At 34.5% G+C, this 16,875-nt stretch overlaps 2 protein-coding genes, 1 long non-coding RNA gene and 1 other non-coding gene across 8 annotated transcripts; 2 read left to right on the top strand and 2 right to left on the bottom strand.

The window, feature by feature from the left end:
- Positions 1–2,315: 2,315 nt before the first annotated feature.
- On the bottom strand, positions 2,316–2,388 carry TRNAR-UCU (transfer RNA arginine (anticodon UCU)). Its single transcript has one exon. It is a non-coding gene; the product is annotated as a tRNA-Arg (tRNA).
- Positions 2,389–2,564: 176 nt separating this feature from the next.
- LOC140818605 (uncharacterized) lies at positions 2,565–3,744 on the top strand. Its single transcript, XR_012115008.1, has 3 exons — positions 2,565–2,779; positions 2,904–3,072; positions 3,162–3,744. It is a non-coding gene; the product is annotated as an uncharacterized lncRNA (long non-coding RNA).
- Positions 3,745–3,948: 204 nt separating this feature from the next.
- On the bottom strand, positions 3,949–7,173 carry LOC140817741 (ABSCISIC ACID-INSENSITIVE 5-like protein 7). 3 transcript variants are annotated; one of them, XM_073177498.1, is made up of 5 exons: positions 7,107–7,173; positions 4,950–6,101; positions 4,764–4,835; positions 4,633–4,662; positions 3,949–4,326 (listed from the first exon to the last, which is right to left on the bottom strand). In XM_073177498.1, exons 2-5 carry the CDS (start codon positions 6,027–6,029, stop codon positions 4,237–4,239), a joined length of 1,272 nt encoding a protein of 423 aa, XP_073033599.1. In that variant the 5' UTR covers positions 6,030–6,101; positions 7,107–7,173; the 3' UTR covers positions 3,949–4,236. The 3 variants fall into 3 exon arrangements, with proteins under 3 accessions (XP_073033599.1, XP_073033600.1, XP_073033602.1); XM_073177499.1 differs by lacking the exon at positions 7,107–7,173 and adding an exon at positions 6,475–7,055; XM_073177501.1 differs by lacking the exon at positions 7,107–7,173 and adding an exon at positions 6,496–7,055.
- Positions 7,174–12,449: 5,276 nt separating this feature from the next.
- Positions 12,450–15,906, top strand: LOC140817742 (cold-regulated protein 27-like). 3 transcript variants are annotated; one of them, XM_073177504.1, is made up of 5 exons: positions 12,450–12,684; positions 13,738–13,917; positions 14,006–14,300; positions 15,357–15,437; positions 15,564–15,906. In XM_073177504.1, the coding sequence occupies exons 1-5, from the start codon at positions 12,544–12,546 to the stop codon at positions 15,569–15,571; spliced, it is 705 nt and encodes a 234-aa protein (XP_073033605.1). In that variant the 5' UTR covers positions 12,450–12,543; the 3' UTR covers positions 15,572–15,906. The 3 variants fall into 3 exon arrangements, with proteins under 3 accessions (XP_073033605.1, XP_073033603.1, XP_073033604.1); XM_073177502.1 differs by having other exon boundaries at positions 15,535–15,906; XM_073177503.1 differs by having other exon boundaries at positions 15,513–15,906.
- Positions 15,907–16,875: the final 969 nt, after the last annotated feature.

Below are 16,875 nucleotides of genomic sequence, written 5' to 3'. Positions count from 1 at the left end.
GTTTCTGAGGCTGCTTCAAGATTTTGCGTCAAACAGCTCTGCCGAGTGCTCTGCACCAACTTTCGATTCTGGGTAGGGTTTCCAAGTCAACCCGAATTAGAGTCTGTGTCAACGCAGTTCGAGAGTCTCACAGGTCTTCCAAATTGCTGTGGAGTTGTGAATTGCGCTAGGTTCTTGATCAAAAAAGGCAATTCTTCGGATGCCATGATAGAAGACGAGGCCCAACAAGATAGCATTGCTGCTCAAATCGTGGTGGACTCATCATCAAGAATATTGAGCATAATTGCTGGATTTCGTGGTAATAAAACTGACTCACGGATATTGAGATCAACTAGTTTGTTTAAAGATATTGAAAATGGTGTGATCCTGAATTCGAGACCGTTGCATGTGAATGATGTGTGTGTACCTCAGTATTTAGTAGGAAATGGGGAGTATCCTTTGCTTCCTTTCTTATTAGTACCTTTCGTGGATCCTGAGGCAGGATCAGTTGAGGACAATTTCAATAATGTATACAAATCAATGTGTGTTTCTTCGTTAAAAGTCGTTTCGAGTTTGCGAAAATGGGGTGTTTTGAGTGGAGCAATGAAGGAGGAATACAAGGTTGCGGTTGCTTATGTTGGTGCTTGCTCGATACTTCATAACATGTTATTGGGGAGGGAGGACTATTCGACGTTTTGCCAAGAGTTGGATGAGGGTGACTTTCACTTTCAAAGTAGTGGCAGATTAGGGGAGAATATGATGCAAGAGGAAGCCTCAGGAATAAGACAGGCATTGGCTAGAAGAGCAAGAAAATAATTAGGATGAATTCAGGTTACAAGAACACGAACATTTTATTTAATTTTTTGGATTTGTTGCCTCAAGGCTTGCCAGTGGCTAGCAATACAGCTCTTTTAAACAACCATGAAGGAGGTCAATAAAAGCATTATTTTTAGAAACATCAATTTTTTTTTTAGTTCAGAAAGTACAGAACTATATGCTGAAGCTGGATGAGGAGTTTCTTTTGTTATTGTTACTGCCCAGGTGTATTTGTTTTTCAGTTTCAGCTGTTACATTTCATCATCGTGGGAGTAGGCCTTTTCAAGATGAGGGTTAGGTTCGTAAAGCTTGTGACATCCTGTTAATTAGTCTCCTAGAAGCACATTCAAGGTTTTGCTCGGGCTCCAGCTGATTAAGTTGTGTGTATCCATTCTTCGCCATTGCTCAGGAACTCGGTAGTTTTGAAAGTGTTAGGCTCGCTGTTGAATCAGCTCAAATTCTATGCTGCTCCCCAATGTAAGTGGTTCTAAGAAACATACTCTGTTTGATTCTTGACAAACAACAGTTCTTCAAATTTGTTATTGTGGTGAAAGTGGTTTGCCATTTGGATGACTGAAGAATCATTGCCATATATGATGGACAAGTTATGATATTTGTTCAAGTGTTCAACGATATGTTGCATAACATGTCCCTCCAGTTTCTTGAACGCCGCCAAATCCGATTTATTATTCAGTACAACATGCGATTAAGCTAAAGCATTCTTAAAGTTTCTTAAAACGAAGATAAGATCATCGTAACATTCCTCATTTGGAGCCTGGGGGCATGAACTGGTCGTCGAATTTGCAAAAATGGTGGCTGCAAAACATGTGGTTGTTGGTAGCCTGATTGCGGCGACATCGATGATTAAGATGTTTTGTTGATAAAATATGGAGTAGATTTTGTTTATTAACTTTCAACCTTTTTTCCCTTTCCTCGAAGATACAACAATTTGAGATCTCAGGATCGAGAAAAATTTTCTCCATACATTTTAAAAAAAAATTAGCAAGATTTTTGGTCCACTGAACTGGTCGAAAACATGTACGACGATACGGGTGTCAATTTCTGTAGATCGCGTCTAAGCGATACATATTACTACGTAAAAATTGTTCAATCCGAACCCGAAAATTCACAACTCAAACCCGACTAATCCGATTTAACTTGATCAACTCAATATTGATTTTTTTAAAAAAATTAAATAAAATTCAAAAAATATTAATAATATTTTAATGTAAACACATAATAACAAAAACTATCTTATATAGATTTAAATTTTAAAATCTAATCATAAAAAATTAAATATATTTACTAAATCGAATAAATAATTGTTTAAAAATATATAAATTTATTTTATAAATAAACAATAAATATTTTTTATAGAATGTAAAAAATGTAATTAATATTTCTTAATTATATATTTGTTAAAAAAAATTAAATTTTTCGAATCACCTGATTAGTTTTTCGGATAAGTCGGATTCCCACAAAAGCGACCAATTAACACCACAGACTTTATTTACATGAGACACGCCCGGTGGGACTCGAACCCACAATCGCCTGATTAGAAGTCAGACGCCTTATCCATTAGGCCACGGGCGCTTCTGTGAGTACAAATATGTTATATTGTTAATTAACATTCATTACGGTCTTAAAATCATGTTAGTTTTTTTTTAAAATTCAATATAATGTGATATTTTGTTTTATTGTTTGTTGAGAACACCTTTTGACTCCAATCATAATAAAGTTGGTTTTTGCATTTAGTTTCATACTTTTGTTATCCGTCCTCATGTATTAAGAGGTTTTCAAGGTATTCAGTGTCATAGGGTGGATTCAGGAAGTGGTTTGGGGGCAGTGGCTACTAGTACCGGGGGTTGGATGAAACTTAGATTTGTAGAGAGGCCGCGTGTATCAAATTTTCTTTTTATAGCTCCCTGGCATTTTAGCATAAAAATTGTTTCCCCCCTCCATTCTGATCGCCTTCCTGCAGTTAGTAAGTTATAATTTGCTGGTCACCCTCTTGTTTTTATTTTCCAGTTTATGGGTTCTGGTGCCTATTGGATTCGGGACAGAAGAAATGGAGGCAGTGATAATGATTGATATTCTTCGTCGCGCAGGTGCAGAGGTAACTTTGGCATCAGTGGAGCAGCAGCTTGAGGTTGAGGCGTCTGGAGGCATAGGTCGAGAATTTTAAAGAAATTGTTGAAAGAACAAGAGTCCGCTGGAAGGTTTTTTGGTGCAGTCTGTTCCTCGCCCGCCAATTTACAAGGTTATGGGTTGCTCAAGGTGCGATGCTAATGGGATTCATACCTCAACATTTCTGTATCTTTTGTTTGAATCCAAAACTCATTCCGGCTCTTCTTTTCTTTTAACAGGACAGGCAAGCCACAGCTCACCCCTCTGAGATGAGCAACGTCGATCATGTGGCGGCTGGTGCTCGAGTGTCATTGATGAGCAACTTATTACCAGCAAAGGACACGCCACTGCAACTGATTTTGCACTAGCTATTGTAAGCAAGCTGTTTGGGGAGGCAAGAGCGAGGAGCGTGGCTGAAGGTTTGGTTCTCAAGTACACGAGGTGACAGCCGGTTACCATTTTTCTCTGGGAGAAGGGTTACATGTTCTCTCCAGGAGATCGGAAAATCGTGAAATCCAAGAAACGAGCAGTTTCTGGCAAATAATCCACATTGCATGCTCAATGAGGTAGTCCTATCGAAAATGAGTTTTGTAGTTTATCAATTTTGAAAACTGCTCATAACTTCGAAGTCCGTTTAGATGTTTAATCGTATCTGTAATTGAAGTTTTGTGTTTGACAAAATTTGAACCCACCATTAGGCGAGGAGAGCCGACTTGCCTTTGTAGCTTGAATTGTCATCAATCCAATTCACTTATTTTCGATGACGGGTGGATTGATCCGGCTGTCCTAACAGATGGTTTTATTTGGCATGTTGGGGAGGCACTTGGTCAGAACACCATCTTGGCAAAGTTAACCTACCATTTTAATATCTTTGATTATTTGCTAACGATAAGATGTTTTTTGCTTTTTTTCAAATTTTAGGCACAATCATTCCTTTTACCTCAAAATTTGATAGTCTACTAAGAATATTAACATATATTTTATTTGAGAGGAGAAAATCAATTCGGAAAATAATAACGATCAGGGCACAAGGAAGCACAGTAGTTTTCATTGATTAACAAGCATATTTTACACAAACGAGGAACCTCAAAAAATTTACAGCAATGTTACACTATAGATAGATGGTTTTCAACGAGAAGCAAACAGAATTTTACATGAACAAAAAAGGAACCTTAATACGCTGGTGTTACACTGCAGGTTAATGCACAAAGCACACCATCCATTTAAAAGATACTGAGTCAGTTACCATAATACTTTGAACCTTAATTATACAATAACAGAGGGAAGGGTCGAATTATCACCCTCCTCCCGAGTCTACCAAGGTCCCGTGCACGTCCTCCGCAGGCACGTCTTCCGCAGGCTACTACTTTGAACTCCCCCTGGTCTCTTTGTTGTCTCTGTCGTCTGTTCACATGCAAAAACCATTTACTTTAAGATACATGGCGCACGACACTGTTTGTAACATGTGAAAACATACAACTCGAAATGTATACCCTACACATGTTGAGAGTGGAATGTAGTTGAATATTTGGAACATACAATATGAAACATTTAGTTACCGTATGTTTTCTCATAATTGGTATAAAGGTTCGCAGTACACCGAAAGAAACACTTGGAGGAAAAGATGGGAACCGAAATACCCGAAATTTAAAATTTGTCCGTAGAAACTTCGCAAGTAAAGCAATTTAAGAGTTGGCAAGAATTAAGTACCTGATTTTTCTGCATCTCCAAAATTTCTTGCTGAAGCAAACAAGAGACGTAGAAACAGTAAAGATACGTTAGAATCAAGAACTCGTGTGATTAATTTTTTGGAGCCTTTTCTTATTGTCGCAAAAAAATACCTGTTTTCTGCTCAACTCCCAGTTCATTTCTTTGAGTGTTGCTACTTCCGCTTCCAATTCCAAAGTATATGCCTGCATATGTTTCACATATTGGATCATAGTCAATAAAAATATGAAACCCGATGAGTCGCAAGGTCTACAAGACTACAAAGTGCTATTTAACATGAAACATTTGTGATGAATCACCTGCTTCCTAGCACGAGACCTCGCAGCAGACTCCCTGTTTTTTATCATTCTCCTCCGCCTCCTCTCCACTACTTTCTCCAAAGAAGCAGTTGGTTTCCTCCCTCGTCCCCCAACTTGATCAAATGCATAAGGCAAAGGAGAAGGAGAAAGGGACGGTGAATCTATGCAACCCTTAACAATAACATTACAGTGAGGAGAATTCCTGGGCGAACTTTGTGTGACAGTCACTCCATTAGATAATCCCCCCATTCCCCTCGCTCCATTTTTATACACGTTATCATCCATAACATTCGTTATCCCAGCCATTGAACCCTTCACTGGGGAGTTGTTTCCCACATTCGAAGGAGAAGAAAAGGCCAAGGTTGTTCTCTTAGGAAGAATAGACTGTAATTGTGGCTGTGGTTCCGGTTGTGATGCAACACAGGTTACACTAACACCACTTGCGTAGATCCCCACATTTGCCGAAGTAAGAAAGTGTTGATTGCCCAATACAACATTGTTCTGAGATGGTACTTGTTGAAACTCTGTCGTTAAACCAGCATTATTATTGCCATTTTGTAGAGGTAAACCAGCACAGACTCCATTGCTGGTTGGCCCTCCAGAAGTTTGAGCATCTTCTCTAACCACGCCAACTTTTGCCAAAAAGTCTTCTAATGTCATCTCACCTAAAGTGGGCTCCCTAGGACCCAAGTTCAAGCCACCACTAGCGCTAACATCTTGTACGCCAATGGTCTCTTTGAGAACGTCTCTCCACACTTCATCGACAGTTTTTTGGCTAAGTGTGCGCGGTAAAGTTAATGAACCCTGCCTCTGCAAACTCCCATTCGGTGCAATCCCATCTCCCATGGTAGAAGTCAAGGCATGTGTTTCTTCAGCTGTCCAAATGCTTTTCAAAAGTTCCTCCATATTCATGGATCCGAATTCCTTCCCAGGTAAACCCAAAGAGTTTTGGAACTCATCGAAAGTCAAGGAGTATATAGAAGACTGTCGCGCAAAGGAGGGGTTACTTGTTTGATTCCAACCATTGTCATCTGTTTGGGAGGTGTCTTCAAAATTCTTGAAGTTCATGTAAGACCCCATGAGTACAGGATAGCAGACCGGAGCAACCAGCTGTCTGAACTCACAGTAGTCACCAGTTCAGATCTTGATAATCTACACAACAATACCAACACAACCATTTACATACAAAGTTCACGTAAAAGTACATGAATGTAATCAGTATCATACTTCAAACCATCCAAAAACTAGACCGACTCGATACATCAAATTAATGGTTGCCCCCATGAAACATGCAAATTCAGAGGCTCAACACGAATTAAGATCCCACTTCATGGTTTCAATGATGCATTTGACTAATATTACAACACATGGAGCCAATTTCTTCTATTTAATCCCTCAAACAAGAGCAATGTAGCTCACTTGATTATGTGGAAATATATTTATGTAATAAAAGATTTCAGTCATAGCGAGATTAAATACTCAATTTCCAAATCACACTAGTAGAGTAAACCAAGATATGCAATACCGTTTACAGTAATTCTCATGCTTGCGTACTCGCAAAGGGACCCAAAAGGCCAAAGACACGGTGTTCTTCAAGATAATCGGCATGGCTCCTATTTCTACTCACTTCCTTTTCTTTTTTAAAACTCGTCTTAAAACAAAGATACACCAAGTAAATTTCAATTTCTAAACACCACCATAACCAAATCCTAAACTTAACCATGTCCGTCACTCCCAATAATCAAATGATGTCTCAAATCTCTGCTGCCTCCGAAATCAGTTGAACATAGTGTAAGAAGTTCAAGAAGAACCCCACCCCCTTTTTTTCCTAATCTGTCAACACTGAACAACCAGAAGCAGACAGAACCCATTAACATAAATCTCGCCTAATTTTACCAATAATTCAAAACAAGGAGAACTTAAACCTTAATCTTGCCAAATCTTATGATAAACCCGGTAATCGATTCAAAACAAAAACAAAAAACTACACAAGAAATGCTTAATCAACATCGATCTACTCTCTATAACCCAAAACATGAAACCGATTTAAATAACTTCCCATCTTTTCAAGCAATTAGCTAAGTGAAAAAAAAAAAATTATAAGGAAAAATAGAAAAGAAAAGAAATCTCTAGAACATTATAGAGACCACCAATCACCTTCTGGAGAGAGATTTCTTCACCGACTGGCTTGTTGGTGGAGTCGACAAGTGTCTTGTGCAGTTGTGCCATTTCGACACGAGTAGTCCCTTCGTTATAAAATCATAGTTGCTACATATTTTAATCATTTTCGCCAATCGGCCTGCCATCTTTCCACGTGGACCAATGAAAATGAAGTCCTTTAAATGACAGATTAGCCAATCAGAGGACTCTACGTGGGAGTATGTGGATCGTTCATACATTCCGACAAGCTGTCAAATGGCGGCTTATTATTGGCTGGGATTTCGGCGCGGAGTACGGCATTTTTTTGGTACTCTCTAGAAAGAATAATATTTTTTAAAAAAAAATATATTAATTTTTTGACTTCTAACATGGATTTCATCGTCAATTTGTCAAACGATAAAATTCAATATATTTATTAAATCGATCAGGTCTGGTCATACATATTATAATATAAAAGAACTCGATCTAATATGATTGTTATTTTTAATTTTTATTTTAATAAAATGTGACCCTAAAACGAAGAAACTTAATCGGTAAATTGGATAAATAAACTTATTTCATGATTATGTATTTACAAATCACAATAAATTCACAAAATATAGAAAATATATATAAGTTTGTTGGAAATTGGAATAAAAATAGACTACAAAAACCGGAATATTATTGAATATCTAAAACTGGAATTTGCAAAGAGTATGCAAGTGTTGTGCGATGTTCGAGTTGTGTGTTCTTTGCTTTCCCCGGTTGATTCCCAATTTTATTAGACAAAAACTTGTGTGAGACAGTCTGACGAGTCTTATTTTGTGATACATATCTCTTATTTGGATCATCCATGAAAAAATATTACTTTTTATACTAAGAGTATTACTTTTTATTGTGAATATTGGTAGGGTTGAGCCGTCTCACAGATAAAGATTCGTCTACTCATTTTATTAATGTCGTTGTTTTGAAACATCCTCTTTAATTACGAGTCGAGCTAATACGGTGACCTATTTTTCTCCTCGTATGCGAGACAACAAAATATCGAAGCAAACATGTTAATTAACAAAGGTCGTCAATCTTCTTATCAAGATGTGGGGACACGAATTGATTTAAAAAATTGTCGTCTCTTACTTCGAATTGTTGTAGAAATGTCGTAAAACAATATCATTGACAAATCGAATTGATCATCGCTTTCATACATCACTTGAAATAAGATATAATCACAGACATCATGCGGTAATGTATCAATCTGATTTTAGGGATTATATTGAGAATTATGTTGTGATTTATAGTATATGATCGACTAGAATTCGATAATGAAACATTACAGAAAGATATTTCTTCTACCGAAACGCTTATTACGATACAACTAGAATACACATACAATAGAAAAACAAAAAACTTATTGTTGAGTGCATTATCTCATTGTATTAGTATTTGGATGTATATTCGATGGTTGGGCCAGAATTATTAATCTACCCCAATTAACATTTTAGACTATTATGAAGACAATGTCTACATGGGTAGGATGAAATAAACCGAAAAGTGGGAAATGAGAATTCCTTTTAAAGATTTGATCGCTCACTCGACCCATGTGGCTGGGGTATTTTTAAAAATATATTATAAATTAATAAATAATTATAAAAATGTTGCAAATTGAAAGGATTTACAAAAGTATAACAATCTGTTATTTGCTGTTGCGGATTCATAGTTGTTTAAAAAAAAATTAAAAAATTAAAAAAGGGATTTATTAAAAAATTAATAAGCCTGTCACGATTTAATTTAAAAACAATTCATTTGCAATCCGTGACTTATTTGTCCGGATTCTAACTTTTTTTAATTTTTTTTTTAAAGAAAAAAGAAGTGGGACACGGATTCTTAGAATCCATAACAGATTACCGAGTTATAATGTTCTAGAGATTTCTTTTCTTTATAAGCCTATCATGATTTAATTTCATTTAAGTATTATAAGTGAAAATCAGTATACCCAACTAAGTATTAATTAGATTTTCATTGTATAAATTAATGATACACGTGCAACAGTAAATATTGAGTACTTTTTCCTAAGAAAATATATCAAAAATAATTGCTACAAATTGTATTTTTCATATGCAATGTAAGTTATTTATTGCCAGCGATTAATATAAAATTTTGTCTTCCATTTGTACAAATTATCAACCAATAAGTTTTATAACATAAATTTGAACCGACAGCGTATCATGTACATACATTGTGCAAAACATGCGTAAATTTTTTACTATCTTTACAAAGATAGTGGGAGGTTTCAAATACTTTTACTAAATAACAATAATATATAAATTTAACAATAATATATACATTTTTTTACTGAAAAAATATTATATGAAAATAATATTAAAGAATATTATTTAACTAATACTAAATATTTAATAAAACAATTTTAATTTTGTAATTATTATTACGTTAAACTAATTTTAATAATATAAATTTTTGAAATAATAAAATTCAGTCAATCATTGGTTTGCATTTTTTTTGTTAATGATAAGAAGAATGAAAAAATTTAACAAATATTCAAACTACTAAAAACATAAAACCAGATAAAATAATAGTCAAGCTACAAAATAAAAAGTAAAAAATTGTATGAGAAGGTTTCACATGGGTCATATATATATTTCGAAGATTTAGAAGAATCGAATCAAAATATAATTATTATATATTTCGAAGCATAAAACTGTATAGGAATATGTTTTTGTGAAATAGATTGAAAATAAGATAATGATATTTAATTTTATTTTTTAGAATATACGATCGGTTTGAAAGATAAAGCAATCAGACCCAAAATATCATCATGGTCCGGCCAAATGCACCCGTATCGTGGATGAAATTTGGGTTTTTTTTAAAAATATTATATTTCTAAAACTTATTTATTAAAATATAGCAGATTTTAAAACTTTAAAAAAATATGACAATCCGGAGTTTGAACTCGCGGATTCAGAATCCGGGACAGAATGACACGGATTCTCAGTCGGCGACGGTTTTTGTCTACTAGCGACGGTAAACCAAAACCCGTCGCAAATTGCGACGGTTTTAACTACAACCGTCGCTATGGCAAGGATTTTCATCCTTTACACAATTTCATGCCTATAAATCGCACGAGTATTTGGCGAATTCATCACATCCTTAAGCTCAACTTTTCAGTTACGTCACTCTTCTTGAGCAGTTTTTTTTCTTCAGTCCGTATCTTTTTTTTTTTTTAATAAAAATTCAGTGATTCTCTTTCTGTCGCATATCAATTTATCCCATCCTTCAGCTCAAAATATATTTTAATTTTTAAAAAAATTAAATAGCGTTATTTCACATATAAATTTAATTCCATAACAATAATATATTAAATTTAAAAAAAATAATGTTACCTCTTAGGATTTACTTGTATGAAATAACCGGTCAAAGTTAAGCTTTATTACAAAAACAAAAATTATAAAACAACATTAATTCAATAAAAATAAAATTGATGAATCAAAAAATTTTATTCAATCACAATCACAAAGTTATAATTTATTTCACATAATAATATATTACAAAGATATTGGCCTTACACATATTTAATCAAAATTACAAAATTTATGTGTACGGTCAATATTAATTTTGTTTTTTTAATAAAGCTTAACTTTGACAGGTTATTTCATACAAGTAAATCTTAATAGGTAACATTATTTTTTTTTAAATTTAATATATTATTGTTATGGAATTAAATTTATATGTGAAATAACGTTATTTTATTTTTTGAGAAATTAAAATATATTTTGAGCTGAAGGATGAGATAAATTGATATGCGACAGAAAGAGAATCACTGAATTTTTATTAAAAAAAAAAAGACACGGACCGAAGAAAAAAAACTGCTCAAGAAGAGTGCCGAAACTGAAAAGTTGAGCTGAAAGATGGGATGAATTCGCCAAATACTCGGTGCGATTTATAGGCATAAAGGATGAAAATCCTTGCCATTGCGACGGTTATTGTTAAAACCGTCGCAATGTGCGACGGTGTTTGGTATACCGGTTTTGGTTAAACCGTCGCCGACTGAGAATCCGTGTCATTCTGTCTCGGATTCTGAATCCGCGAGTTCATACTCCGGATTACAATATTTTTGTAAAGTTTTAAAATCTGCTATATTTTAATAAATAAGTTTTAAAAATATAATATTTTTAAAAAAACCCATGAAATTTAGCACAAAATGTAGCAAGTGACGTCGTTTTTAGAATATAAAAAAAAATTAAACAACAACTTTGGAAATTATTCAAAGTGTGGGGCCTTATCAAGAATACTAGATCCATTTGACCTGAGAATAAGTCTATTGTAATACCGTTTTATATATCTATATAAAGTAAAAAATTTTGTGAGACGATTTCACGGGTAGTATTTTGTGAGACAGATCTGTTATTTGGGTCATCCATGAAAAAATATGGCTTTTTATGTTAAGAAAATTACTTTTTATTATGACGATCGATAAGGTTGACTCATCTCATTGATAAAAATTCGTAAAATCGTCTCATAAAAAACTTTTTCTCTATATAATTAAAAATTCAAAAAGTTAAACCACGAAACGATCTCACATATTTTTTTTGTGTTATCGTGAGTACACGTATTTAAATATTTTTGAAGCTGATAAAATCAAGAAAAAAAAAAAGTTATCTTAGCTGTACGAGTAGCATATTACTAAAATATCTTGTTGTCCCTTGATATTTTGCTTGAACTTGAATTAAGAATCAAATCAAATAATGCAGGGCCCAACATAGCAAATCATTTGTCGTTTATTTCAAACCAGAGGAATAATAATTAGGCAGCATCTGCATTTTTTTAAAGGTGAGGACTGTGTATTTATACGAGTCTCGATCTCGAGATCTCGTCTTAAATAGTAACTGATCGGATAATATTGAATCGAAAGACATGTGACATAGACTACATGTATCTATATCTACATATAATTAGTCATATGATGCAATTTGATATTAAATTTTTTAACTCTATATTAATCTTAAGTTACTTCTCTTATATTAATTATATTTGACAGTGCCAAACTCTAAAAAATTATTATATTCATTTCAAATTGAATATTTTATTTAAATAATATCCTTAAAAAAGGCTTTATTTTTTAAAATGATTTTAATCTGAAAAACTAAAATTATTTTAATTTAAATTTCTCTTTCAAAATTTGGTCCAGGATATGCACAGTTGCCTTTATGGCCCACGGGCTTATCTTTTTGGCCGAGCTGGGCTTCGGGCTACGAAAATATCTGGTTGACATCAGCGCTGCCTGACGTGTCTGATTCTGGCTGTTACCGACACGTGTGAAAAGCGCCTTATCGTGGGGCCTCCTTCCTTCATCTCAGTTGCGAAGGGTTTTTTTTTCCTAATTGTTCCATAAATTTTCTTCAGATTTATCCGGTTTGATTCGTGCAATTGCCATTTCGACCTTATGGAAGGAAATTGTCTGCCGGAGATGCCGTCGGCGCCGCGGGGGGATTTTGGTTGCGTTAATGAGTTAACTCGGTCGAACTTGGACACTTTAGCTCCTAATGGCGAAGATATTTTACGTCGCACGGCGAAAGCGCTGCCGGTAATTTTCCTATTAGTTTTATATTTTATTATTTTATTACTCTTCGTTGTGGATATTTTTTGTTTTCGTCCTCTTGACCTCTGGACTCTAGCTTTCGTCTGATCTCTTGAGAATTTTCTGCACGCTTCTTGTTTGGTTGATTGGAATTGCTTTTGAGATCCCCGTGTTGTTCGTTATTTTTTTTATTCACTTTCGCTTGCTCGGTCCTATTTTTTTTGGTGGTTGTACTTCCGGCTTCGTTTTTTGATGTCATGGGCTCATTTTGGCTTGCTCGACTTCATATAAAAGTGGATTTTTGTTTCCTTATATGAAGGAAAAGCAACTCTTCGAACGGATGATTTTCATGTTGAAGTTTTGATTAAACTTTTAATTTTTGTCTTTAAAATTATGCCTTATGCAGCGGGAAAAATATTGTCTTGATCCTTTTCACTGGAACTGTCGAATTCGAAAACACATGTAACCTGTTCTTAAGATGGTTGTTATAAGGAAAAAAACTTAGGATGTAAATGAAACGGGAGCTCTTAAAAGAGAGAGGTTGGTAATTATTTATGGAAAGTTCAAAGCAACGTAGATTCACTTGAATGTTAAAATAAAAATAAAAGTCCTTCTGTACTTAATATGTTCTCATTTTCACTGTATGGTATATTGGCTGTTCAATCATCTTTAAACATTTTTATGCAAATGTTAACTGAGCTTAATGCAACTTTTTTGGTTTGGATAACAACCAACTCCTCCGTTAAAATACTGTCCTCTATTTTGCTAGCTGTAGCTCAATGATTTGATTGAACTTTCGGGCAGAAGGGGCTTCAAAATTCATTTTTGAGTCTTAATGTTCATTGGATTTCATGAAGCCGTGGTAGATGTAAAAGAGATGAAAAATAAGCCCTTGACATCGACCTAGTTAATTAGCTGTATGTGTTTTAATTTTTTAATCATACGTTAGTCTCGTGTATCAGACTTCCTAGCATACCAAAAAGAGAGGATATTTTCCACGGAGACCCAAAAATCTTAAAGTTAATATTTTTTACTACTGTTTTCAATGCTTTTTCTCAGGATGACTGCGCTCAGTGGACAAACGAGAAGCACAGTTTATATCTTACTCAATTGGAAGTGTCATTTGTAAAACATTTGCATCGTTCAATGGATTTGCTTGTGCAGAACTCTGGGAAGAACCAAGCAGACAAAAATATTTCTCAAAAGCAACCAGCGAATGTCCAAACTGCTGCTGAGCAGGTTGAGGACATTGAAGTTCTCAATTTACGTTTTCAAACAAACTGCATACATGACCAAATTGACCTTTTGTTTTATTTTCCTTTCCCAGTTTACTGTTTCAAGGGATGGTTATTGTCCAAGCATCAGTAATGAAAGAGACAAGCCTTTTTCCCATGTTTCTTCTGATACCCATAATTCTCTCTCGAGCCGATGCACAGATAATTTCAAATACATCCAAAGGTATCGCCAGCCACTGTCAACTGACATGCATCAATTCCTAAAGCTTCACTGTACGAAGAAACACAAAAACGGAAAAGTGATAGTCTCTCCTCAGTTGGCAACATGTTCGAAGCAATTTTCTGCCTGTAAACCAGTAAAAGCTGATTCATTTCACGTAATGAAAGGTGATTTCAACTTAATCTTTTGGTGATGACTAAGTCCTTTAGCTTTGTTTTTTCCTCATTTCTGTCAAGGAAGCTGTGGATTCAAATTGCTGGTACTAGAATTTTCTTTTATGAGTGCGATGAGGCTTTTTATTTTCTATTGGTATGAATGTGAAATGGCATTTCCTGCGCAAGTGGAAGTATATAGCATTAAATACTCAGATTCTAAGAAACTGAGCCCCCATTTCTTGCTTATGAGTTATTGATGCCATGCAATATGCATGCCAGCATATTCTAATTAAAATTTTAGGGCAGCTTCTTCTCCATTGCCCCTTTTTGACTTTCATATATTATTAATAATTATATAGCTATCTCCTGGATGATACATTTTTCAATGTTGGCTGCACTTCTCAAGTTTAAAGTTTGAAATGTCTGGCATCGCCAACGTATGAATTTGAGCTTTAAGTCTGAAGAAGTATGAAGGAACATTCATATTGTTTCTAGTGTAATGCTCATGGAGAAATGAGTATGATTGGCATGTTACAAGTCTTTATGTTTTACCATAGACTGCGTGTGCTGAGTATGTTTTACCAGCAAAATTAGAGAAAATGAATATAAAACCTGAAAGTTGAAGCATCAAAATTCAAAAGATAAGGTTCTTTGCTATTTACTTGAATTTTCAACGGAGGAAAATATAGTGATTCAATTCTAACCACCCCCCACCCCCCCTCCCTGGCAGATGGTGATTGACATTTTTTTTTCTCATTTCCTGCGTTCCAGTAGTAAAACTAATTTTTTAAACCGAAAATATTTTTATCATGTCATCATTTTGCAGTTATCATATGCGACCTTTGTGTGTTTTTAAAAATTTTCATAAACACTGACATATGAAACTCGGGTAAGCCTATGCAATCTATTGCGACAGGTAGTGTTTGCCATTAATTTTATAACATGTTTCTGGTTTTCCAGTAGTGCTACTGTCTCTGCGCATAATATAAGTGCAAACAAATTTCAGCTTTCAAGTGTTTTTATACCATTTTGGTCATTAAATTATTCAAATGATCGTTTTTCCTGCAGAGGGTATGGGGCAGAATTTTGTGGATCAAGATAATTCAAATAACAAGTCTCAGGCAAAGAGATTGAAGACAGCATTAGCAGGTAGTTAAAGTATAATCACAGAACTCCTGGAGATTATTTTCTTTAGTCAATTAATTTTTGTCAGATCTGTTACAGATCCATGTTTTTGTTCTTTCGGATTGTGACACTAGAAATTCCATAAAACAGATGACTGAGCTGTTTTAAACCACCTTTTCTCATTCGCGGGCTGAGGCTTTGCTTCTGATGGAAAACTAAAACAGGAAGAATTGTTGTGCCGTCAATGCAAGCCAATTCCAAGGTTTTTAATGTCAATTTGCATGTTAAGAGATCGCGCCATGTTTTCAATCTTATGGCAAGAGAATGATGCCACATTAATTCATTTGTTTGATGTATAGATGATATATATATATATCTATGTAGGGAATAGACGTTTGTTTCCTACTCTTGCTTTGTATGAGTCTGGATTGTTGAGATGTGTAAATGATTTGTAATTCAGAAGTCAGCTTGCTTTCAGCGATTTTTGAGTTAATTGCGGTTTGATTGTGGAGTTTATTGGTTGATTACTTGCCTAGGGTACATGGTACATGTATATCATATATACATATATCCTTTTTTTTTACAAGAATTACAATTTTCTAAATCGGGGTTTTTGTGATTGCCCAATTTTTGTTTTTATTTTATTTATCATCGATATTTGAAAATGTACTTCTGAATCATTTTTGCGGCCTAATTCCGCGAATATATAGACTGGTTGCTATTTTTTTCCCCAATTTTTTGAACAAGTTGCTAACACATTTTCAAATCAGAAAAAGAAAATCAATTCGATACCCTCTATAATTTTTGTCTTAATTTCGAGTGTGACCCAACAAGACATACAAAAATTAGGGAAAGCTGAAAGTGCACGGGCGTCAACATTTGTCAAACATGGTTCGCGGTCGCGGAGTTCGGAACGGATGCTATCGTTCCAGTTATAATAAAATTTCGCGGAACGGTCGCGGAACGAGTATTTTAAGAAAATATTATAAATATATAAAAATTAAAAAATTTGGAAAATATTTAGAAATATGAAAATTAAAATAAATTTCATTTAAATAGATTATTTGATGTAAATAAGAAATTAAAATATTTTTAAAATTTTATTAACAATTTATTGAACACAATTTATATCGTCATTATATTTAAAATATTTCCAACCATATCAAAAATTAAATATACTATTTTTGTTCTTGTTGCAGCTGTACAAATCTTTTCCGTTCCGTGCCGTTCCACGTGTCCCGTTCCGTTCCGTCGTTAAATCCCTGTTTTCGGTATATGAAACGCCGATACAAGCCATCAACCTACACACCCCGGAACTTCGTCAAGATTGCTTGCGTTCCGGTTCCGAGACGCCCGTTCCGGCCATTCCATTCCCATTTCGTCCAACCATGACTTCAATCATCTTCTTCTCCATCAACAAAAACAAAATTCAATGTCAATGTGAAAGTTAAAAATTCGAATT

This window comes from Primulina eburnea, chromosome 17 (genome assembly GCF_022965805.1).
Source record: "Primulina eburnea isolate SZY01 chromosome 17, ASM2296580v1, whole genome shotgun sequence".
Taxonomy (NCBI): domain Eukaryota; kingdom Viridiplantae; phylum Streptophyta; class Magnoliopsida; order Lamiales; family Gesneriaceae; genus Primulina; species Primulina eburnea.
The sequence above is the reverse complement of the archived record's forward strand: the minus strand, read 5'-3'. Positions and strand labels throughout refer to the sequence as shown.

Bases quoted from the DNA above. Each gene is read 5' to 3' on its own strand.
- LOC140817742 (XM_073177502.1), top strand. From the start codon at position 12,544: ATGGAAGGAAATTGTCTGCCGGAGATGCCGTCGGCGCCGCGGGGGGAT. The intron at 13,918-14,005 runs GTTGAGGACATT...TTCCTTTCCCAG, and splicing joins TCCAAACTGCTGCTGAGCAG to TTTACTGTTTCAAGGGATGG. The intron at 14,301-15,356 runs GTGATTTCAACT...TTTTTCCTGCAG, and splicing joins TTCATTTCACGTAATGAAAG to AGGGTATGGGGCAGAATTTT.
- LOC140817741 (XM_073177498.1), bottom strand. From the start codon at position 6,029: ATGGGGTCTTACATGAACTTCAAGAATTTTGAAGACACCTCCCAAACA. The intron at 4,663-4,763 runs GTATTTTTTTGC...TGTTTGCTTCAG, and splicing joins GGGAGTTGAGCAGAAAACAG to CAAGAAATTTTGGAGATGCA. The intron at 4,327-4,632 runs GTACTTAATTCT...GCATGTGAACAG, and splicing joins TGGAGATGCAGAAAAATCAG to ACGACAGAGACAACAAAGAG.